At 38.4% G+C, this 24,324-nt stretch overlaps 2 protein-coding genes across 2 annotated transcripts; both read left to right on the plus strand.

Annotated features, from left to right (window-relative positions):
• Positions 1-19,565: 19,565 nt before the first annotated feature.
• LOC140235932 (uncharacterized) lies at positions 19,566-22,949 on the plus strand. The gene is made up of 3 exons (XM_072315924.1): positions 19,566-19,703; positions 20,261-22,905; positions 22,946-22,949. The coding sequence occupies exons 1-3, from the start codon at positions 19,566-19,568 to the stop codon at positions 22,947-22,949; spliced, it is 2,787 nt and encodes a 928-aa protein (XP_072172025.1).
• A 104-nt stretch (positions 22,950-23,053) lies between these two features.
• On the plus strand, positions 23,054-23,818 carry LOC140235620 (uncharacterized). Its single transcript, XM_072315627.1, has one exon. It carries the CDS (start codon positions 23,054-23,056, stop codon positions 23,816-23,818), a length of 765 nt encoding a protein of 254 aa, XP_072171728.1.
• The last annotated feature ends 506 nt before the right edge of the window (positions 23,819-24,324 follow it).

Consider the following 24,324-nt stretch of genomic DNA (forward strand, 5'->3'; position numbering starts at 1 on the left):
AAACTACAAGGAAACGTGGTTTCGTTTCCGTTTTGTTTTGTTTTTTTTATCTGGGACAATCTGCATTGCATGATTTACAATGCTGCCCGCTAAAGAAAAACCGCAGTATCTGATATTTTTAGTAATATTCACTTTTTTTGGCATTAAAACACCCTGTGCACAATGTTTTCTCTTTCACTTGATCTGTTTTGTGATATTATATATAAATACAAAACGAACGTTCTTTTTTTTTAGTGCCTCCGCCAGGAAGTGTCGGCGGAGGCATTATGTTTTCGGGTTGGCCGTCTGTTGTCCTTACGTCCATACTCAAATTTGTTGACAGCGTAACTAAAAAAAAAAGCTCTTTCAGAAAATATGAAAAATGCAAAAATGACTTTGTTGACCCATTTCACCTTTTTTTAGTCCTCACGTAAAATCAAGGGGTGCGACTTTTTGTTTGTTTTGTGATGGACGGCAAAAATGGTCAAGGTCAAATGCTAAAAATTTCACTATTTCATTTCAATTCAATTCAATTCAAGATGGTTTATTGTGCAAATATAAAATAACCATCCAGCAGCTCGAAGGCTGATTCGGTCGCTTAGCATTGATAATGGGATAAATGAAAGTATTGCACAACAGGAAATTAGATTCGTACGTGAAGGATTAAGCATGGCAAGATGGAGAAGAGCGTTCAAGGAAATAAAAATGTAGAAGTGGAGAGGTAGATTCTGATTCTGATTCTGATTTTGATTCTGTGCCCAAAAGCATGAAAACTTAAGATAACTATATGACACCGACACAACATCAAAATGAAATAATGTAAGCTATCATACCATGTCTGTATATCATTAAAAAAAAGAAGAAGATAGAAACAGGAGATGTATTCAAAAAGTGGGAGAATTGAGGAAACGATATGCAATATAGTAATATAAGATTGCGGGGAAGACTAAAGATTACTGCCGACTGTATCATATAAAATTCGATACCACTGGATACCTAAAAATCAACAGGAGATAAGAGAAAACAATAATATGTTCTTTTATTGAAGAAACTTCCCACGGGAAATGAGAAAAATACCGAATGAGATGACACATAATATGACAGGTGAACGGACAACGAATATCGAAGTTCACCCACAGATGGCGCCACCCACCAAAACACAAGAATATATAGAATATATTGAAATCATAATTTCCTCCATCATTACACATATAATCATCACTGTCATGTTCAGCACATAATAATAAAATAACTCAAACTCCTAACAACCTTATCCTCCGACTTTGCCTGTCGGGGCGCTATTCAGTGCAATAAAATTATTTAGGATTTTCTCTCTCTCCCCCCCCCCCCCCTCTCTCTCTCTCTCTCTCTCTCCCTCTTTTCCCTGTTTTTTTGTTTCCTCTTTTCACACTTTTGCTTTTTTTCTCTCTCTATTCCCGACTTTCCCAGTTTCCCGCACTCTTTGTAGTTGTAAGCTTTTCACCCCCTTATTTCCCCCTTTCCCTCAGAGGTACCCATATGATACAAGCCTGGTCTTTTGAGTGGGTACCTCCACTTTTTTTTTTTTCGCAGAGTGTATGTAGAATGTAGGTATCTTTTTTTTTTTTTTTTTTTTTTTTTTTACTGATCTTGTAGAAATGAACATGTTAATCCTGTCTGGTTATATATATATTGTTACTCCCATGTCAAACTCATGATTGTTTCGTGTACATTCTGTTGGAAAGAAAAAGTGAAAATAAAGTTTGAATTAAATTTAATTAAATTTGAATTGAACACAAGAGAGAGAGAGAGAGAGAGAGAGAGAGAGAGAGAGAGAGAGAGGGAGAGAGAGAGAGGGGGGGGGGGGGGGAGAAAGGGACAAAACTCCCTTAAATATTCAAAATGATATAAATTAAATGATGATCCTTCAAAAACACAATTTCTCCATACATTTTATATATAAACACATATATTAATTAATGCCTATGTTCTTAAAAGCAGATAGAAAAAATAAGGAAAAAAAAAATCAGAGCCACTCACAACAAAAACACTTCATATACGGATTGTCCATCAGGATATTAGAACCAAAAAGTTCAGTTTCATCCATAGCCATATTCAATGTACTGCCAACTGAAACCGGGAGAAAAAGAAAAACAACAACCCTTACTAAATCTGACTGACTGGCTGGGGAGGTAAAATAAAACTGCCTCTATATAAATCATTTCAGAACGCCATAATACAATAATGAAGAATCTTAAGGTCAATCTGAACACTAAGAGTTTACTGCAGTGACAAGGAGCAATGACAACGAAAACCTTGATGGTGACACTGATGCCAACGAAATATTAAATTGTTGTCATATCCGCAAAAAATAAAAGAAAATAGCCTTTCACTTTACACATACAATATTGTGGACTTATTTTATGATTGAGTAAACACATGCAGTGTTTGGTCAATACATCTCGGTCATTCAGTCGTCAAAACGAGTTGGGCCAAGCAATTATTCACACCGGTGATTCACAGGACAGTAATGTGTGACAAAATAACAGTGAATTAACACAATGCCTGTGGCACGCTTCTTATATAAATAGCACTTCATGGCCAACATACTCTCTTTAAAGATAGGGGATACCTTTTATAGACCTCCCAAAATGCAGTAAAACATTAAATATGAACCTCAGGGGACTTGTTTAGGCCACTGCTGAGAAATTTGGAAGTCAACAGTTATCTACAATTTGAATAATGCACAAAACTCAACTACTCAGTAGTTCTGTGTGTCAGCCACACTTAAGCCTTTTTGTTGCAGTCTTCTGTATTTTTTATCTATAAACACAAATCTAAAAGTATAAGAGCTGATGTAATAACATATAGAGTGTGTGGCAAGAATGTATATAGAAATGTTTGTGTGTTTTGATGAACTTTCTTCACAAAATATACATGATGGACACACATGCAGTGCATGGGTCTGCAAAGGTAGCCTAGTAATGTACTGGAATTTACGGTGAGCCCCGAAAAAAATTCAATTCAAAATCTAACGGTCAATAAATATGTACTAAATGTTACCTTCCACTTTCAATACTTTATGGGAGTTTCTAAAATGATACTCTCTTCAACATACCACTGTATTTACACAACTCTTCATTTGAGGCATGCAAATGGGATTCCCTACCTTTAAACACTTTTATTGGGGTATTATGAATATCAACAGCAATCAGCTAATACATCAAAACTGAATGAACACCATTATGCTTCTGTTGTAATTAGCCAGAAGCATCAGTTATAAAGTGATACTGATATCCAACTGTATGAAAACCAGTCAAATTCATGTAATATTATAGATTGGAGTTTAGTGAAGCAAGATGAGGTATAGCTGACTGTTTATACATCTGGGTTCTACAGAAAGGCTTCATGGAACTTCGTAGGCCTATTATATGCATACTGAGTACAAATATTCAGAATTTGCATATACTGACTGGCAGTGACTACTATAGTATCTAGGGAATGGGGGGGGGGGGGTCATGGGTCCAAGGTCAGGGGTCAAAGATCAAAGTCGACTCCTCAAAATGTTTATCATTTCCCTCATGCAGGATTTTACATGTATTACCAATACAGATTTTCTTGGAAGTTTTTCCCCAAAAGGTCAAAGGTCAAAAGAAAGTCCTAATAAATTATGTATTTCTCCGAAGGTTTGTATTGTCTTCTTATGTTACTGTAGTGTTTGTTTATATTTCCCATTTAAGGGACCCCTGCGTAAAACAGCGCTGAATAGGGTTATCCCTACATTGAAGATCTGCTTTATGTAATATGATATATTTTGTTTGTATATCTTTTTAATGGCGGAAAATGAATAATTTTAACACAATACAACCACAGGTTTAGCAACTTTCTTTGAGACAACAATACGCCTATGGATGGTATTATACGCTCTTCAACTTTGTTTTGATGTTGCTTACATAAAAGTAAACATATCTTACACAAACAATAGATTCTGACATCCCTTCACCGTTAGCGTCTTTTTACAAAATTTGACTTTAAAAGAGACCTCCGGACTTTTTTCAGATTTTTGCATTAAAAAAAAAAAAAAAATCTATGAATGTTTAAACTGGGTCCACAACTTCAGACTTATGGTGATCATGGGATGATAAATGAACATGATTTTAAAGTCATAACAATCCCACTGAACAAGGATGGTTTCATAGCACCTTCACTTGAGAATTGAAGTATCGATGAAGTGCTTAAGAAAACAAAGCAACAGTACATAACGTGCATAAATTCAGCATAGGTGAACAAGTGGTATTGTAACAAAATTATGTTGGCACACTGCTGAAATGTGCGTATGTGTTGAGGGGTTTCATAACATCATTTGTCTGATCAAGGACCACAATAAATTCGACAAATCTATAAACGTCACTATTGAATTTAATGTACGCAGTGAAATCATAAGCATCATATGTAGTGTCCCTGAAATTCTTAGGCATGACTGCAGTAAAGATGACTTAGAACAATTCATTGTACATCCTATACTTACAACTTGTGTCGATGAACAAGCCGGTGATGTACCTGTTACCAGGTGTGCTCAGAAGAGTGCAGTCGGCTCCATCTTGAAGGCTTTTACACTTTATTCTTTCTTCACCCCATCTCGTCCAGTACACATACCTGAAGCAAAGAAAAAAAAAAAAACGACACAAATTCTTCCACATGGCCATCGTGTTTAACTGATGAATTACGTTTCTACCATTTCTGACCATCAGACATGGTTAGTTTCAATGCCGAATATGAAACGTGGGCTAGAAAGAAAGACACCCCCCCCCCAAAAAAAAAAAAAGAAAAAAAAGAAAAAGAGAAGATAATCTTTAGCTTTTTAAAGATACATTGTTTGATCATTTTTATTACTTCAACTGCTCCTGCTCCTTTGAATAATATTCCTTAAGGACGCTCTGTTTGCTTGCTTGTTTCTTATTAAAAGGGCATTTTGTTACCGTTTTTTTTTATTTTTTTATATGTTGTTCTTTTAATTCTAAAAGACCCAGCGGCGCAAACAGAATCAAAATTTCATTACGATTAAGTCCGTAATTTAATGTTAAAAATTGAACTTTTTAGGTGAGTATTATGCTAATGAGCTGACGAGCCCGGATGTTATGATGTCACAGGTGCTCTCACTATTACTGATTACAAGTGCTTGCATACGCGTGCGTTAATTCGTATCGAGTAGCAGACGACGCTTAGGCCTAATTTAGCTAGCAGGCGGCGCTTGTGTACTGTTCTATCCATGTAGATATCTCAAATTTCACTAAACCAAATCGCACCAAAATTACAGGATATACTTCATAGCATATTTCAAAGTATTCTCTTATATATGAACGAAATCAGTAATCGAGAAGCAACATTGACGCCGACTTTCAAGTCGTCACTCAAAAAAAAAAAAAAAATCACTCTTCGCGAGAGATCTTGGCGAACGCAAGATGCACAATCTAGAACTGAAGTTAGCCGACTAGTACTGTGCGAACGGGGCATTTACGCGAGAACTAAACTCAAAAGTGTAATGATTTTTGCGACTTGTGTGATATAGGAACTACATTTTTCATTCAACTTACCACAAATAATTTGTAAATGTATTTATTGCCCCCGATTACTTGAAAGATTTGTCTTATGCTATTAAATGGCTAACGTCAGTCTGTGCGTGCGCAGCAGATAGACACTCTAGGTAGGGCCTGGCCGCAATCACTCATGTTAGTCGTAGAGCAGATTATTTTTAGCGACGCCGACAGGAAAGTCGACATTTACACTTACGCTTCCCGACATGTGATTTGTTTCCAATCAATGTGAGCTGTTGGATATGAATCATAAAGTACTTCCTGTGAGTTTGGTGCCATTTGGCAAGGTGAATTTTGAGATATCTACATGGATACGGAAGTACGCTAGCACCATACCTATACCAGCGCTGGGATCGCGAAGCGGCGACACTGTGTTAGAATCTACGTGGTCAGGCCACTCTTCCGAGATATGGGTCCTAGTAGGCCTACTGAAACAATTAGTCCTTGGTGTAAAGAACACCACTATGAGATTTACCCGACTACAAAACATCGGAAATCCATAAAGCAGATACCTTACCTGAAAAATTCAGCACAGGAACAACAGTGCCTTGCAGGACAAGGGTCCAGATCTAGATCTGGGGTCTGGACTTTCGTCTGGACTTTCTTCAAGTTCTGGCAGCAGGGTATGTAACGTTACGCTGTGCCTTAGCGCTGTTCACATACTATAGGGCCTACAGCTGCAATGTCGACGGTGAGTATGTGTAGGGCCTACTCATCAAAACTTGGACTGCCACGTAGAACCTACTCCTTGACTGCTCAGTAGTCCTAGTCCTAGTTCTAGTATTTCAGAGTCTATGTGTACTTGGTACCGTCTTCATCTCACTAAGCGTAAATCGTGCGTGCCGTTGAAGAGAGTCTATAGTACTACATTTGGATTTTCGAGATTCACTCAGTTAGCCCTCATCTACGTTAGATAGTTTGAACTGGCGAACCATCTAGTCCGGGAGCCAGCGGGGGTCAGCCTAGCTGAAAAGGTTACCAATTTTTATGTATATAGCAATTTAGTACATATGCCCCTAAGTATGGAAATGCACGTCTGGCTGGTCATCGGTGGTGGGTGTGGCCAGGAGGGCCAAAAAAAGGACCCCTCAAAATTAGGCTAGCCTAGCTGGAAAAGTAACCACATGAAAACCACTGGAACCTGTTCGTTACACTTACAGGATAAATGAATGACCATTGCCAGACGTTTTAAGTGGTGGGGGGTAGCCGCCAGACGCTCTTAAAGGCCCAACTCCAGCTAGGCTAGCCTAGCTGAAAAAGTAACCTCATGAAAACCACTGGAACTTGTTCGTTACACTTACAGGATAAATGAATGACCATTGCCAGACGTTTTAAGTGGTGGGGGGTAGCCGCCAGACGCCCTTAAAGACCCAAATTTTTCCAGCTAGGCTAGCCTAGCTGAAAAAGTAACCTAATGAAACCCACTGGAACTTGTTCGTTACACTTACAGGATAAATGAATGACCATTGCCAGACGTTTTAAGTGGTGGGGGGTAGCCGCCAGACGCCCTTAAAGACCCAAATTTTTCCAGCTAGGCTAGCCTAGCTGAAAAAGTAACCTAATGAAACCCACTGGAACTTGTTCGTTACACTTACAGGATAAATGCATGACCATTGCCAGACGTTTTAAGTGGTGGGGGGTAGCCGCCAGACGCCCTTAAAGACCAAACTTTTTCCAGCTATATAGGCTAGCCTATAGCTGAAAATATAACCTAATGAAACCCACCGGAACGTGTTATTTACACTTACAGGATATATGCATGGCCGTTGCCAGACGTTTTAAGAAGTGGGGGGGGGGGGGGGGGGTGTAGCCGCCAGATGCCCTCAAAGACCCAATTTTACCAGCTAGACTATAACCCTGGCTGGAAAAGTAACCTCCTGAAACCCACTGGAACTTGTTCTATGTTTGTATCTCACCTGATAAACACTGTCGACATAGTATTCTGGTGTTCTTTCAATAACTTTCCACACTTTTGAGCTATATGATCACCAAATTCACTCCTCAGATCATCTAATGATTGCTGTCAAGTGTTAATATTGGTGAAGTCCGACTACGTCAACAGTCAGAAAGTCAATGAACTAGGCCTATGCCATCTGAAAATCTCTGTAATCACAAAGTCGATATGTGGACGAGACATCACTTCGCTTTTGCCTTGTTAAATGGTGAATATTAAATTAATTTGTAAGCTTCCGTTTCTAATTCATACAGCGCCAGCATACATGTCTGAGAATAGCGGTAAAGAAGATTAGAGTCTTTGGCAACAAGTGCAAAATTAAATTCTGTGCCTTATTTGCTAAACAAACGTGGTAGGAGGACAACGACCTGTTAGGCAATATGGCGGACCAATAGCTCTATATTATTAGTGTTATAGAATAAATGACAATGATGTAGTTCTAAAGCATACTTTTCATTAGATGCTTTTGCAATGACCCAATGTATACTTTTAATCGAACTAAGTATATATCCATGACTTGCTCATGAATTACGGCAGAACGATTCCGTGAGGAAAGTTTTCTGTCATGTCATTACGGAAGAAGTGACGTGTCAATATTTTGCTATTTGTTCCATATTTATTTCTGAAGTGGTTAAATGTATTTTCCTAAAACATTTTTTTTCTTTAATACAGTATAATACCTACGTTGCATCCAAATGCCTATTCGTTGAAAAAATGCGAGCCATTTATTCAAAGGTCAAAGATCATAGGTTAATGGAAGTAGGGCATACATTGTACAACATTTCACTAAGTTGTTTGTTTCTTTTTTTTTTGGGGGGGGGGATGATTCAAAGTGTCCTAAAACCTTGTATTTTAATACATGTATTTAGTTTTGTAGTCACGACTCTTGCTATGAATGATGCCAAACTCTTCCCGCTCATACAAATGCAGCCGTTTCAGGGAAATAATTATGATAATGATTGGTAATGCTGAAGTGGTTCATAACATTCCATTGATACTATGTATAGAACAGAAAGTGAATTTGACAATGGTATATGATATCCGCAATTTACTCTTTGACAGGTTCTATCATCCGATTAATAATGTATAAATTGAATATACAGTAGTCCCCTATTCAGTAACTACAGGTTAAGTTAGATAAGCTAGTAGTATATGAGGGTCATTTGACCGCCATTTGGAGGGAAATTTTTGAGGATCACTCGCGGAAAACAATAGATAATCCCCTAGAGAACAATAGCGATCCTCAAAAAAGAACAATAGGAGTGAGGATCTCAAGAACAATAGGAGTGAGGATCCTCCGCGGACTGAGAGTGCGCTGAACTGAGACGGTCGGTGACTGTATACTGACGGACTTGAGACAGTAATTTTTTCTCTCTCTCACTTTTTTTTTTTATTTGAGCGCATGGGTTATGGTATTGTCACCAGAAATAAGAAGAGTAGGGTTACATCATCATGTACACTGGTATAGTGCTGCGATGTTGTTTCACAGCTATGTTTGCCAGGATTGATGAGTGAAATCTATACTGTATGAATAATGAAGATGGTACTGCAATAATGCTTCTGGTTAGGAGTGTTGACTGAATGTCGTGTTGCGTTGTCATTTCCGATATGTCATGTTGTCGTTTTTTATTCATCTTTGGCAGCAAGGGATATTCCATTTTGGACGTAACGGTTAAAAGAAGTTGCATCTCATGCACGTTAAAGTATGTTTTTTTTTTTTTCTTTTGTTTGTATAGCAACTCCCCTATAGCGATTACCATTTGGCATGATGAAATGGTTTGTACTCCGAAACAGCTAGCTGGCATTGCCATTGTTAGCAAACACTCCTGCAGATACACAACGATGAATGATATTCAATGAAAGCATTCATCGCGGGTTAACGACATAGATGTAGTTGAGAAAGAAACTACGATGAGGTTCCTGATGTCGCAAGATGTGTGTCTCTTATACCACCTAAATCATTGTCTTCTAAAGTAGCGACAGTCTCATCCGCGAAAGACCATCGATGATGGTTATAGTGTTTCTTGCTGAAAAGTTATTCCATATTTCTATTCGTCGTTTTGTCACAATACTAGAATTGTACCAGTCTGTTGGGATGTAGGTTTACACACCCAGCATCTCACTCGCAGTTATGTATACCACTCCGAGGATATATACACACATATTATGTGATTTTATATGTATTTACTATATATATATATATATATATATATATATATATACATATATATATATATATACATTCCGCTAGTGAAAGGGCTTGAAAATTTTTGAGGTTTTCTCCCGTCATGTTCCGAATCCGTCACAAGGTTGTTGATGTTGCTATGGTTACAGGTTATACGTTAAAAGTTCAGTAGTGACTGATAAACCCGCTTGTTGCCGTTGTTGTTCAGATATTTGTTGATTGGTTCGCATTACTCCTCTTGAGGAACGATAGAACGAGCTCATCTCTGTTTTATCACTACAATGTGGCTGTTCAGCAGGTGTTGAATCAGATATTATGAAAATGTCTACATGTTCGACGTAGTGGTCCTTCCAACAGAGTTTCCAACCAAAGCGGCTAAGAGAACCAACGAAGGAAATGAGTGTCAGTCAGGTTTGTCATTGTTCTTGTAAAGGTGACAACAAAACAGTTCCATCCCAGTTATCTATAGAAAGTGCTCTACAGACAAAATCGATCGGCAGTACCCGTTCACCCTCTATTCTTTCATTATTTGATGGGCAGTCAAAGTGTCCGAAATAGAAGGACAGCGCGGGCGTGACGTCACAGCAAACCTCTCCTTTCAGTGCCTTTTGTGAATGAGACACGTTGGGACGTGTTCTCGAGGTGTCTAAATAGGGTGTATACAAACAGATCGCCAGGATCGCAGACGTCTGAGCAGGTAAACCATATAGACCAGCATCTCATTTCATTACAAATATGGGATAATCAAAAATTATCCGCAGCTATCCCGCAAATAGTAGTCATGTTATGGTGGAAGAACTAACGAGATCCTCGCAAACAGTGCTTTCATCCGATGCCCATTATTTTTAGAGTAAAAATGTGGGGAACTTACGATCGGTGTATGCATGGACAGTCATGTGACATGCTTTAAGTTTGTGACTACGAGTTAAAGTGAACGCTGTTGACAGACTGTGCCACTCGATTAGACATTCATCTTATTGCGTTGATATGTTTTATCTGCAATGATCAATGTTTCGTGCATTACAGGAACGTTCCATTTAAGCAGCGATTGACAGCTGCAGTGTGGCCGCATTAACAAAATAGAACTCATAACGATGATTGTAACGCAAGTGCTGATATTTTTTAACGAATCTGCTGATAATGCCGGATATGGAGACTGTGCGCCCTTTTATTTTGCAGTACTATACACTGTGTTGTTATGTTGTCAACAACATTATACAGCGATAAACGAGTTATTTTACCCGTGATACAAATTAAATGCCGGGATAGAGGGACCATGTTATTTACTGTGCATATGCATGACTGGGCAATGATTGTACATCACACGCAGACGACAATGTCAATGGTCTTTACCGACGAGTACAGTATAAGGTAATTACAGCCTCGCAACGGAAGAGGGTCAAAGAAATACACTCGTTAGTATCGTACAGTATACTTGACATCTCAGGATAAGACAACCAATAGTGAAACGAAAAAACGTGAAGTATCGTACATTATAGTTGAAATGTTATTATGTTATTGCTTGTTTTCAGAGATTGCGGACTTAATGTACCAAATCGGTCAGTGTCAGCGATAGAAATAACGTCCAAGGAAAATGACCTGGATGTTGTGTTCTGTTGTTTAAACATGTTGTATTAACTGAAAATACGTCTCAATAATGATGAATGGAAAATATGGTCTTTAAAGGCGCCGGGCTAATGATGTTTAATGCGCAGCTTGTGCAAAACACGAGCTACATGAACAGTAAAGGTATAAGGATAATCAATTCTTGTAGGCAAAGTTAAACAAAGAACACATACCATTTTATCTTTTCACACACCAGACACACTTGAATGAGATTGACCGCAACGAAAATACTGAATGAGGCATGTCGCAGATCGCAAAATACATTCGCACTGAACTCCAATTCAAGAACACTCTCGCCAAAACTAAGTCATCTACGTGTATTGTACTGTCGTGTGTGTGTGTGTGTGTGTGTGTGTTTGTATATATATATATATATATAATATTTCCTTCTTTTCTTTTTCCTCTTCGATATTATGGCATGGTGGCATAAAAGAAATATCAACTGTGTTGGTATTTCTGTATGTCATTTCTTAACAATGCCGCTCTAATTGCATGTATTTACTGCTATTGCTACGCAGCTAAGTACAAACTAACGTTTATAGCCACAATACGTATTTGTATGAACACGTTGGCCCTACTTCGAGAATTCACCCACTCAATCGATATTGATATAGTGTATAAATACCCCCATTGAGGGAATTGAATGAAAGTTCTCCAGACAGTAATATGCAAATATCGTGTGAAAGGGGTGTATTGACGTACTAGGGTATCGGCAAACTCACTGAACCATATAAAGGGGTATTTGTTGTTGCTATATAAACAGATAAAAGCTCCTATATATTACGCAATGCAGACACCTGCATCATCACTTGAGCTCTGCATCTTCGTGTTCACTCTGGAAGACAGAAGGTTGACCATCCGATATACATCATCTGTAGACAGCTCCAACTAGACACCGTGAGAAGCATCAAGCAATTTTACATGTTCTTCGTTGCATTTCATCGTTTAACAGGTGAGACGGAAACGTGTGGTGCGTGTTGAAATATTAAACCAGGCCAACAGTTCCTATTAATCGAGGAAAAGCTTAGCATGTGTGCAAAGGCGTATGTATGTTGTGACGGAGGCAGGGAGTATATTGGTAGATTAAACGTGTTATTTTGTAGAAATATCTATGTGTTCAGTGTTGCGTATACGTGTACCTTGTTTAGCATGAACAGAATGGTCGCAAAGACATTCATAATCATATTGGTTTCGTCATCTTAGGGCAGTTCCGTAAAGTCGGACGTACATTTCGGACACTTTGAAGGCCTAGATTTTTATTGTCAAAGGGGGCATCTATGTTTGTAAGTGTGCAAGATGTGTAAAGGTGGTAGTACTATAAACTCACTTATTATTATGGTGGTACCTCACTTCATTATGGAGTTATGTGTTAAAAATACCATGGTGTCGGACGTACGCGCACAAAATGACTTTTTCAACATTGAAGATTCATGTTCAAAAGTCTGTGATGTGTGAGGGCTTACAGTAAAACTGATACTAGTTTTGATTGTATGAAGGATTGAGCTTTATAACATTTACCAGCATTATATATAAATCTGTTCCGAAAGTTGTGTAAATCATCAAAGTATGTCGGTGTCGGACGTACATTGTACGGTGTTGGACGTACTCGTGTGAAATTTTCAGAGGGTACGTCCGACACCGCTTCGGCACTCCGTATTTTCGGAAGTACAAAGAATATTCAAGTAATGATTCATATTTTACACTCATAAGGTAATACTCCATGCAGACATATATATTGAACATTCACTGGGATTTACTATCTTCATTTCAACCAGTGCGTAAAATTGAGAAAATCAGAAACGTACGTCCAACACCAAAATGTAATTTCCTATTTTGAAGAAAAAATGGTCAAATTTTCCTTGTATCAAAAGCATTTGTACTCATAACAAATTGAATTCATTCAAAAGCAATGATGAACTCTTTTATTTTTTGATTCTTACTTCTTTTTCCAAATGCACATTGATGTAAATTACCCAAAAAAAGTTTGAAAAATCCACAATTTTGAAAATTTCTTTGCATTATCAAAGATTAACAATGGTTAAAACAATAGAACAAGAGAACAGTCTAATTTGATATCAAGCCAACTTCAAAATCTTTGAAAAAAAATCACAGCTCAACATTCAAAATAAAACTTGTGGCCTTTGTGTTTTAAATGCCAAAATACAACAATAAAACTAAAATCATAAACTCCATGAACAGATAAATTCTACTTAAGTCCATGCTTCAGAAAATGTTTTATATTATATTTATAACTGTATACTGGATGCTATAAAATGTCAAATTCAACAAGTTGCAATGTAAGTACATGTTGTATGTATACTCTCCAATGTATTTTGAGAGACACTGCGTGATCAATGTAATGTTGCCATTTTAGTAGAAATACAAATTGTAGCTGCCTAGCTTACATAGGAGAGATTAACAAACACTTCCCTATCATTCCAGTGATTGATAAAACTCATTTATTTGAACTGCAACCATAGCACTTAAGTGTGTGTAGATAGGTGCATTATCATGTACTTTAATAATTCAAATGTTATATTTTTGACCAACAGTAATAGTGAATAACGCCTTAATATTTGTTCAAATTTAAGATGAGTTTAATAGGAAAGCTGAAAGAATTTCCAGAATATGCAATTATTGCATTACACATATACTACTTAAGGTTACATGTGACTTACACAGAATATTATGAAGAATGATTTGAACAAGGCTGCTTTTAATACCCCATATGGCATATTGCATGCACATGTACATGTACCCAGATTCTACAGTCATAAAATATTAAAAAAAAGAGTGTCAATCTTTAACACATTGCACACATGCTTTTCTTTCCATCAATTCTGAAAAAAAAAAATACGTAGTGGATCATGCCCTTTTCTTTCTTAACCAGCAACATTCGTGTACGTGTATGTGCTGAATTTCAAGAGAAGAAAGTTTAATAATACAACTTACTAACCTATATGTACTTTGTCAGTCTGTGTTTCTAGGGCACCAGTTTTTGGCTATCAAAAGGCAAGTTCACCTTCATGTGAATTGAGAAAATGTGGCAATATCAATAGAACACTCCACATCAGTGAAAGTTTGAGGAAAATCAGACAATCTATTGAAAAGTTAGGAATTTTTGAAGTTTCAGTGCTGGTATCGCTGGATGGGAAGACTATTACAACTTATGATGTGTTAAACAAGAAAAAATGAAGAAAATTGAACATGTTTTCACCTTTCTCGCATAATAAAAAAGAGTGCTTGACTTGTCTCTCTGAGAAGGAAGTGGGAATAATATTACATTTGAAGGGATGGTATACACAGTTTTCGTCAAGATGAGGTTCAGGTTTCCAACTTTATGAAATATTAAATAACATTCAATTCTACGAAGAATTTAGGTTTATTTGATGGAAATTGGCTTTGAAATGGCAGAGATATCCAAAAACAAAATGTCTTTTTAATAGTAAAATGTGTGGCCCACCTTTTATTAGGACCAGTTTGCTTTTCTTGGTTTTTTTGACATCTAAGTCATTTCAAAAAAACAATTTTCATTAAAAAAACTTTGAATTTCTCTTAGAATTATATGCTCTTTAATATTTCATACACTGTAAGTGGTTTTTAATTATCTCACAAAAAGTTGAAATCTGAATCCCCAATGTCAACCAAAACTATACCATCCCCTGAACATTCATCAGTGACAGGTTGGGAGAATGTGTACTGATTAAGAAATCAAATTTTGTGAATTCTCTGTGTATTTTCTTTATATCCTTCCATGCATGTGACATCATAACCATAGTAGTCTTCTCATCCAGCAGTGACTGCATAGAAACTTTAAAAATCCATACATTTTGAATGGATTGTCCGATTTTCCTCAAACTTTCACTAATGCCCATGCATGGAGGTGAACTTAGAACAGAGCAATGCAATCAATAACTTTCAAATACAAAATGCTGGATTCAAGCAGGGAAGTGAGACTAAAATTTCTCTCACCTCACTGATTCAAGGGGCAAGCCATGCAGTAAAACTTTTTGTGTAAAATATTTTAAAGATTGTTCATACAGAAAAAAAAAAATCTTCAGCAATTCAAGCTTTTCTGCAAATCAGGTGCTGAATTCTGCTTTCTGTTGAATACTGGTACCCTTAATTGGGGTACTACAATGTAAACTTTAAAAAAATCAAAGTGCCTAGTTCAGCTTGATCTATTTTTAGCGACACCGACCCTTGTTGGCAGGCATGCTGTAACTGTATTGAACTGCATGCTCCAAATCTCTTTTATAACTTGACTGTTCAAAAATTCCTCATAATTATGTATAGTGCGATTATTTGCTTTGATTTTATCATGAATTCATATGCAGAATACTCTATAATGAAGAAAGGTGTAAACTTAGCTGTGCCATGTCTGATAAAATTGAAATTGAAGGGGTTACTGGAGTGACAATATGGTGTCGGACGTACACAGTGTCGGACGTACATTAAAAGTGTACGTCCAACACCATGATATCTCAGTTTTGACAAAGCATACAAGTGACCTTTGATATTGGTTACATTGCCTATGACAAACTCACTTTGCATCCTAAGTGATATGTTTTATCTCGCTTCAGATTAATGTGAATATTAAAAAATGTATGTTCACGGTGTCGGACGTACATCAGCAAAGTGGTCGAACCTAGGAAAACTGTTACTAAAAAACAAAAAGACTGGGGGTTTTCTCTGATTGATAATTGAAAAGTGTACCTTTCAACCTTATTGGCAAGATATAAGAGTTGTGTAGTTCTGAATTCTTCAAGAGATAAATCAAAAGTATATTTTGGTTATTTTTTTACTAAAAATGAGAGGAAAATTAGCCTCTGACTTCAAAACCTGTAATTCTTAAAATACACATAACAAATTGAAATAAAAAAAGTCCATGAAAATATAATCTATGATGATTGATATGATATGTTACTTGCAGTGATTTGACGATTTTGAAATTTCGACGTTGAGGTTTACTATTTTACGGAATTGCCCCTTAGCATAATTATCACGAAGAATATCTTTGATAAGTAGAATTTCGACAAAAATAATGATAGTTGACTGGTTTCTGTTCGTTTGTCTTAAATCTAATATGTCATAGACCTGGTGGGAGAAGAGAGCTGTGTATACCTAGGAGTGGCTCGTAACGTCATCACACTTGCATCCATCAAGCTATTCTTGAGTCCAACATCGAGAGATTAGTTCGGTAAGTCATATAAAAATCAAGAATTATATTGATCAGTGTGTTTTAACGTCACATGAATAGGCCCTGCTTTCAGTTATGGGTCAGGTGGTTGTACCTATTACGCTCGATATATAGCTATAATTGGTAGATAAGTATAATAAAAAAAAGAAGAAGAAATGAGCAATAACACAAATAATATGATCGCTGCTGATTTCGTCAACATGTTTGAGGGTTACTTTAACAGAACTTTGGTCCACGAGTCATGCATAGTTCACGACTTTCATTTCGAAATCTATGTGGAGTTAGCTCGTATACTCATGAGTGCTAATCACATTTCTTTTTCTTTTCTCGGTAGGTTATATGGGCTTAACACTCGTTTGAAAAATGACAAAATGCACATAATATTTTGTGAAATTCATGTCCTACCAAAGAATGCATACTTAGATGACCAGAATGGTCGTTGTATCAGCAGTTGGAGCACCATATTTCATTTCATCGTTTTGCATTGAATGCATGAAACATGTTCTTCAATCAACAATTTGGGAACTATACCCAGGCTTGCTACATTTTTTTAAGATCAGTTGAATCCATTGCATCATTTTATGCTGATGACAGTAAATTATGATTATATCGTCGCTGGGGCGACAAGACCTTGTATCTGAAATTTTGGTGAAAATGACTTTTTTTTTTTTTAAATTAATGGTCAAATAATGGGTTAAGTGATGTCCTGTTCAAATCCCTACGGTCTCTTCCAAAAATAAAGCCACCACAGCATGTCAAAGGAAAGGCTTTTCCATTCGCCATAGTGCTTTGGCCGCCATGTCTTTTTTTTTTTTGGCTCTCCTGAACATTTGACATTTTGTAGATACGAGGTGTTGTTGCCCCAGCGACGATATATATGTATACATATATATATATATATATATATATATATATATATATATGTTAATACAAACTAGTTAATCGTGTAAAAGAGAGATCAGATGCTCATTATTTGCACTACAGGATTTAAAGGTTGTGATCATGACACTTAAATCGATGGTTGAATATGTCAGAAAATGGAATGATCTATGTTTGTACAGACGAATTAGACTGTGGCATCTCTGTTGAGAATAGTAGGTCTTTATTTTTGATACTTCGACAATATAAGCATCCTAATCACTGTTGTTTATTAAATCAAAATATTTGGCTTCACGCACTTGCAAACGAGTCTTATCATTTGAAACAGATATTGCGTGTCATAGTTATCGTTGTGTGTATATAGTGTAAGCGAATTACGAACTCTGTTACATAATCTTCCAACAGATCCAAGCATACTGGAAATTCGAACATCGTTTGTGCCTCATTAACCGAGGAAAGCATCAGTGCAAGAACATGTAAGTATATCAGTACATATGAAACATGTATGTGAAATAGGGTAGAAAGAGTTGTAGGAGACCATGTTCAACGCTGTGAAATATGAACAACGGTAACAAACGATGACATTTTGCTTACAAGTGCTAATCGAATACTTGATACAGGGTGTTAAGTTCGGCGATGAGCTATGGGTTCCTGTGTCTATCTGCGTGTATAATCATGTTTCTTTACGTCATTATGAAATGCACTGACTTGTAATCTTTCTCTAAAGTATTTATACAATATTATTACATCGCAACATTAAAGGGAAATCCGTATTACAACCCACATCTTTTTACATTGTACGCAAATATAAAACCCAGGTTAACGTCCCTTCTTTGCCTTGAACGCATGCAGGCTTAGGTGATACATGCAATATTGTATCCCGCAGTAGGGCGCTCGGATCCTGCACAGTCATCCCAGGACATTAATGCACATTGTTGTTGTTATTTTCTCATTGACCCAAACATAAAATTACAACTATGGTGTGTAATTTGTCTTTTTTTTTGTCTTTTTAATCCACCTTTGCATTTCACCTCTCGACATCTAAAATATATTTCGATTCTTTCGCTTTAAATCGGTGTTTGTTCGCTTTATTTTGTTTATGTTGTTTATGAGTATTTATACAATATTATTACATCGCAACATTAAAGGGAAATTCGTATTACAACCCACATCTTTTTACATTGTACGCAAATATAAAACCCAGGTTAACGTCCCTTCTTTGCCTTGAACGCATGCAGGCTTAGGTGATACATGCAATATTGTATCCCGCAGTAGGGCGCTCGGATCCTGCACAGTCATCCCAGGACATTAATGCACATTGTTGTTGTTATTTTCTCATTGACCCAAACATAAAATTACAACTATGGTGTGTAATTTGTCTTTTTTTTTTGTCTTTTTAATCCACCTTTGCATTTCACCTCTCGACATCTAAAATATATTTCGATTCTTTCGCTTTAAATCGGTGTTTGTTCGCTTTATTTTGTTTATGTTGTTTATGACGCTCTCAAAATTTAGTATAGAATGTTTCAAAGACATGAAATGATATATAAATTTATAAATATATATATATAAATATACATATATATATACATATATATGCATACATATGAGGTACGCGGTGTGCTGTCCACAAAATAATTTGTTTAAATCATATTAAAAGCAACATTGGAAGCGAATTACAGTTGTACTTAATTATTCATAAGCCGTGATGTAATGCGTTTTAGCATCCTGATATCATACAACCTAATATGGTATGTGACTTGAAGCGTGACATTAACTCCATCCACTCTCAAAAAGGGGCGTGGCCTACTTTATTTCAATTGATTTGATTGGCTGCTACAAATGAAATGAATCATCTGAGGATCTATAAGAAGGTGACTCAGTAGGGTTTCATCTCAGTTTGTCGTTTGGCAGCTATACTATTCGCATCGTGGAAGATTTGTCTTATCACAAAACGGCGTGGTTCTGCTCTAAAGACACACTGTGAAAACAGATTCGTGTCCTTTCGTACATGATACACTGTAAGTTGGCTCATGACCTATGATGTATCAGTATATTCATGCTGTGGTTTAATGTTTCTTTGAAGTAAAATACGCTTTCCACTCTTATCTTTACAGCTTATACGGGAGAGAAGTTCTTGTATGTCCATTAGCCAACACTCCTATCATCATGCCTGCCATCACGGAAACCATCAACTGTCACACATGCGGAGCAGTCTTCCAGCACTGGACAAATCTGTATCGCCACAAGAGGATCTACCATCCAAGTGATAACCATACTCATCACATGTGTGATATCTGTGGAAAGGTATTCAGTCGACGCGATAACCTGTTGAGGCATACGAAATTTCATACCTCCGCTGTGGAGAAAGCAGGATGCCGGAAGTGTGAAGTCCAACTGTCTCAAGAAAATGATGTACGGCGTCACGGACATCCTAATCACCGACCTCAAATGTACGCTTGCGAAATTTGCGAAAAAGAATTTACTCGGAAAGACAATTTGGTTCGACACCAAAAGATTCACGATGCTGACAGCGGCAAGACCGACGACTGCAGGGCGACACCACCCCAAACAGACACCGACGATAACACATTACCGACTGAAGCGGATATCCTTGCAAAGCATCGGAAACTGATACAAACTTATTCACGGACATCCAACAAGGTGCGACATCTTTTTAATTTTGAACTGGCAAGCTTTGATGACGAGGAGATGAAACAGTTGGCGAGACAAGTGTTTGACAAACAAAGGACGGCATTCAAGGTGAACGTGGCATTTGGGTTCATCTTACGGAATAACGAGACGGGGAGTTAAGATATCACTACGCCTCTACCAACAACCGATTATTCCCTGCTCCCCATCAGATCACGGACCAAACATCTTTCGATTCCTTTTTGAATGACCTCGAGAAAGCGGACTACCTCGAATACGCGAGACAACAGAGACCAAATTCAAAATGGACCGTCCAGCGCATCACCAACCTGTCATTTTACATTTACCCATTGCGAGATTTCCCCATCGGATGCCAAAGAGGTTCTCTACCCGATTACATTATTCGGAACAGATCTATCCTTGACCACTCTCTGATGAACCTTGATGAGAATACCAACCTGTGCTTCTTCCGTTGCCTGGCCGCCCACTTACACAAGAAGAAGAGGAGAACTGAGAGATTGACTCTGAAATATTACCGACGGTACACATCGGAGTCACCGAAGTCATTTAAAGGTGTCAAACTCAGTGAACTGGATGAAATGGAACAATTGTTTCATGTAAATATCGTGGTATTTGAGCTGGCAAAGACGAACGAAGATGACCCCAGAACAGGGAATGAGGAGGAGAAGGTCGTCGCACGAGTCATCCGACGAAGTGTCAAGAGATATGACGACACTATGTACTTGAATTTGTACAACGACCATTTCAGCTACATCACGGACATCCAGAAATACTCCAAGCGCTTTGAATGTAGAAAATGTGGTAAGCTATGGAAGCGCTCCGGTAGACTGGTTCGCCATGAAGCTTCATGCGAAAGCAATGGTACTCGGACTGTTTATCCTGGAGGAGTGTACGTCACACCACCTACTGTCTTTGAGGAGTTGGATGGAGAAGGAATACCTGTAATGCAAAGTGACCGCTACTTCCCTTACTTCGCCGTATTCGACTTTGAATGCTTTCTGAGGTCCCTCCAAAATACTGATAACATGGAGAAAATGGAACTCTTAAACGAGCACGTCCCAGCCAGCGTATCCATATGTAGCAACGTACCGGGCTACGAATCTCCCCAGTGCTTAGTCTCTAATGGTGACCCCGCTGCACTTGTAGCAGACATGGTCGCCTATCTCCATGAGATTAGTAGCGGAAGTAGGGAAATCATGGAAGAGCGTTTCCTACCAATCTTCCAGATGATCGACCAGAAGATAGAGACCATGAGAAAATTGGCGGACAACATGAAGCCTACGCCCACTGGCCCTGAAGATAAAGTCATCCCAAAAGTCAAGTTCTTGACGAAACTGAAACATCGCCTCACTGGTTTTATGCAAGAATTGCCCGTCTTGGGTTTCAATAGTGGAAAGTACGACATTAACACCATTAAGAAGTACTTGTACCCGGCACTCTTGTCATCCGACCCCATCACATTCGTCGTAAAGAGGAACAACAACCACATGGCTGTCAAGACTGAAAACCTCAAATTTCTCGACATTCTCAACTACCTGGCTCCGGGGTTTTCTTATGACTCATTCCTGAAAGCCTACCACTGTGCGCAAAAGAAAGGGTTCTTTCCGTATGAGTGGTTCGACTGTCTCGACAAGCTAGACCATCCCACATTACCTCCCCACGAAGCCTTCCACACATCTCTCAAGAACGGGAATATCTCAGTCGAAGAGTACGCGTACTGCCAGCAAGTGTGGACGGAGAATGGCATGAGTACCATGCGGGACTTCCTTGCGTGGTATAACAACAGAGATGTTCAGCCATTCGTCGAAGCCGTGAAGAAAATGATCTCCTTCTACAGTGAGAGGGGCATCGACATGTTCAAGGACGGTATCTCGGTGCCTGGGCTCACGATGAAGTATCTCATGAAAGCTACCCCACTCAATACTCACTTCAGCCTTATCCATAGAAAAGACGCTGATTTGTTCCAAGCCATGAAGAAGAATCTTGTCGGTGGTCCTTCGATAGTCTTCACCCGCTACCACGAGCAAGGTGTCACCAAAATACGAGGTGGAAAAATATGTCAGAAGGTGGTAGGGTACGATGCCAATGCGTTGTATTTGTGGGCAATTATGCAAGACATGCCCACTGGACCCTATGTACGTCGCATGTCTGACCAGCAATTCAAGCCGAAGACCAAACTTTCCATGGCGCAAGAATGGCTCACGTACAAGAGCTACACAAATGAGATAACCATTCGACATGCAGGAAACAACACGGAGAAGAGAGTGGGACCCCGTAATGTCCCAGTGGATGGATATTGCGCCGAGACAAACACAGTCTACCAGTTTCAGGGATGTTGGTGGCATGGCCACGATTGCACTTTGAATGCTGGGAAAGACTATAACGTTAGAAGGAGACGTTCAATGAGAGATCTGTTTACTGAGACTCAAGAGATGAACGACTACATAAGGAAGTGCGGCTATAATCTTGTAGAAATGTGGGAATGTGATTACAGAAGGAAACGGAAATCGGACATTGGTCTGAAAAGATTTCTGGCTCAATTTCGCAGACCACTTCATAACAAAGCGAAGATGGCCGAGGACGAAATTATGAACGCAGTTATGAGCGATAAACTATTCGGTGTCATCGAATGCGACATCCACGTTCCCGAAAGCATGAAACCCGTGTTTGCAGAGATGTGTCCTATTTTCAAACATGCGGATATCGGTATGGCTGACATCGGTGACTTCATGAAGACTGTGGCGGAGAAGCATGGTTTCATGAAAACAGCAACACGAAGTTTGATCGGCAGCATGTTCGGCGAAAAGGTGATGATCATCACACCCCTCCTACAGTGGTACATTAAACACGGTCTTGTCGTCACTAAGATTCATCAGGTGATAGAATACACTCCACAACGCTGTTTCCAACAGTTTGGCCAGGCCGTGTCGGATGCTCGTCGAGCAGGAGACAGAGACAAAGATCAGTCCATCATTGCCGATACGATGAAACTGATTGGCAATTCTTCCTATGGGAAGACTATCACCAACAAAGAAAAGCACCGGGACATCAAAATTTTTGACTCAACCGATGCATCGAAGTATATCCAAGACATGAGATTCCGGGATGTGGAACCCATCGCTGATGACTGCTTTGAAGTTGAAATGGCTAAGAAAACCCTCAAGGAAGATTTACCAATACAGATCGGTCTGTTTGTCTACCAGTATGCCAAACTTCGCATGCTTCAATTTTACTACGACTTCCTGCTGAAGTACATCGACCCCGCCGACTTTGAAATGTGTGAGATGGACACGGACTCCGCTTACTTAGCTATCTCCGCTGAGACTGTAGATGACGTCATCAAGCCAGAGTTAGAAGAAGAATACCTCAGAGATAAAGCTAACTGGTTCCCACGTGATGACACTCCAGAGCTGGCCAGGTATGACAAACGAACACCGGGTCTATTCAAGGTGGAGTGGCAAGGAGATGGCATCATCGCCCTGTGCAGCAAGACGTATTACTGCTTCGGACACCGATGTGGAGACAAGTACAGTTGTAAAGGGATCAACAAGCGACAGAATGACATCACGAGGCAGCTATACTTGGATGTCCTAATGAGCGGCCAACCAGCATCTCGCAAGAATACCGGATTTATCGTTAAACAGAATGGCGTCTTCACCTACAATCAAGCCCGAGTGGGATTCACCAACTTCTATCCCAAGCGTAAAGTGCTCGACGACGGGATTACGACGACATACCTAGACTTATAAACAATAGCAGCAACACCTTCATTGGGGAACTATATATATATATATATATATATATATATATATATTATACATGTATATTCAAAGAACCAAGATGAGGCAGTCTAACAAGTTTAGTCCATTTTGGCCCGTTTAACGAAGCAAACTATACACATGTACAGCAAACCTCTAGTTTACCGTGTAAGTAAAACAGGAGAATATTTACTGAGAATAGGTAATGTTATTGCTATTCTGATGTATCGCCTAAAGTGACATGGTACTCTCATTTCTTGGACCAAGATATCGGGTTTTCGTTTGTCTCTGGAAGAAGCACTAATGACATACTGACTGTTCAATCAACTAATTTACAGTAAAGATCAAAGATATGATCTTATTTAACTGATTTTCATTGTAATGTATGCCTGATATATCATGTCGATTTGCTAATCAGCTACTTCTGATGGCTCAGAAAGCTGCTTCTCTCAAAAGTTTCCTTATAACTTTGCATTTATCTTTATAGCCGTTTAATT

Source organism: Diadema setosum, chromosome 12 (genome assembly GCF_964275005.1).
Source record: "Diadema setosum chromosome 12, eeDiaSeto1, whole genome shotgun sequence".
NCBI classification, from domain to species: Eukaryota; Metazoa; Echinodermata; class Echinoidea; order Diadematoida; family Diadematidae; genus Diadema; species Diadema setosum.

Excerpts from the sequence above, each read along its gene's own strand:
- LOC140235932 (XM_072315924.1), top strand. The coding sequence starts at position 19,566 with ATGCCTGCCATCACGGAAACCATCAACTGTCACACATGCGGAGCAGTC. Across the intron at positions 19,704-20,260 it reads TGTGTGATATCTGTGGAAAG|ATCACGGACCAAACATCTTT; the intron begins GTATTCAGTCGA and ends GCTCCCCATCAG.
- LOC140235620 (XM_072315627.1), top strand. The coding sequence starts at position 23,054 with ATGAAACTGATTGGCAATTCTTCCTATGGGAAGACTATCACCAACAAA.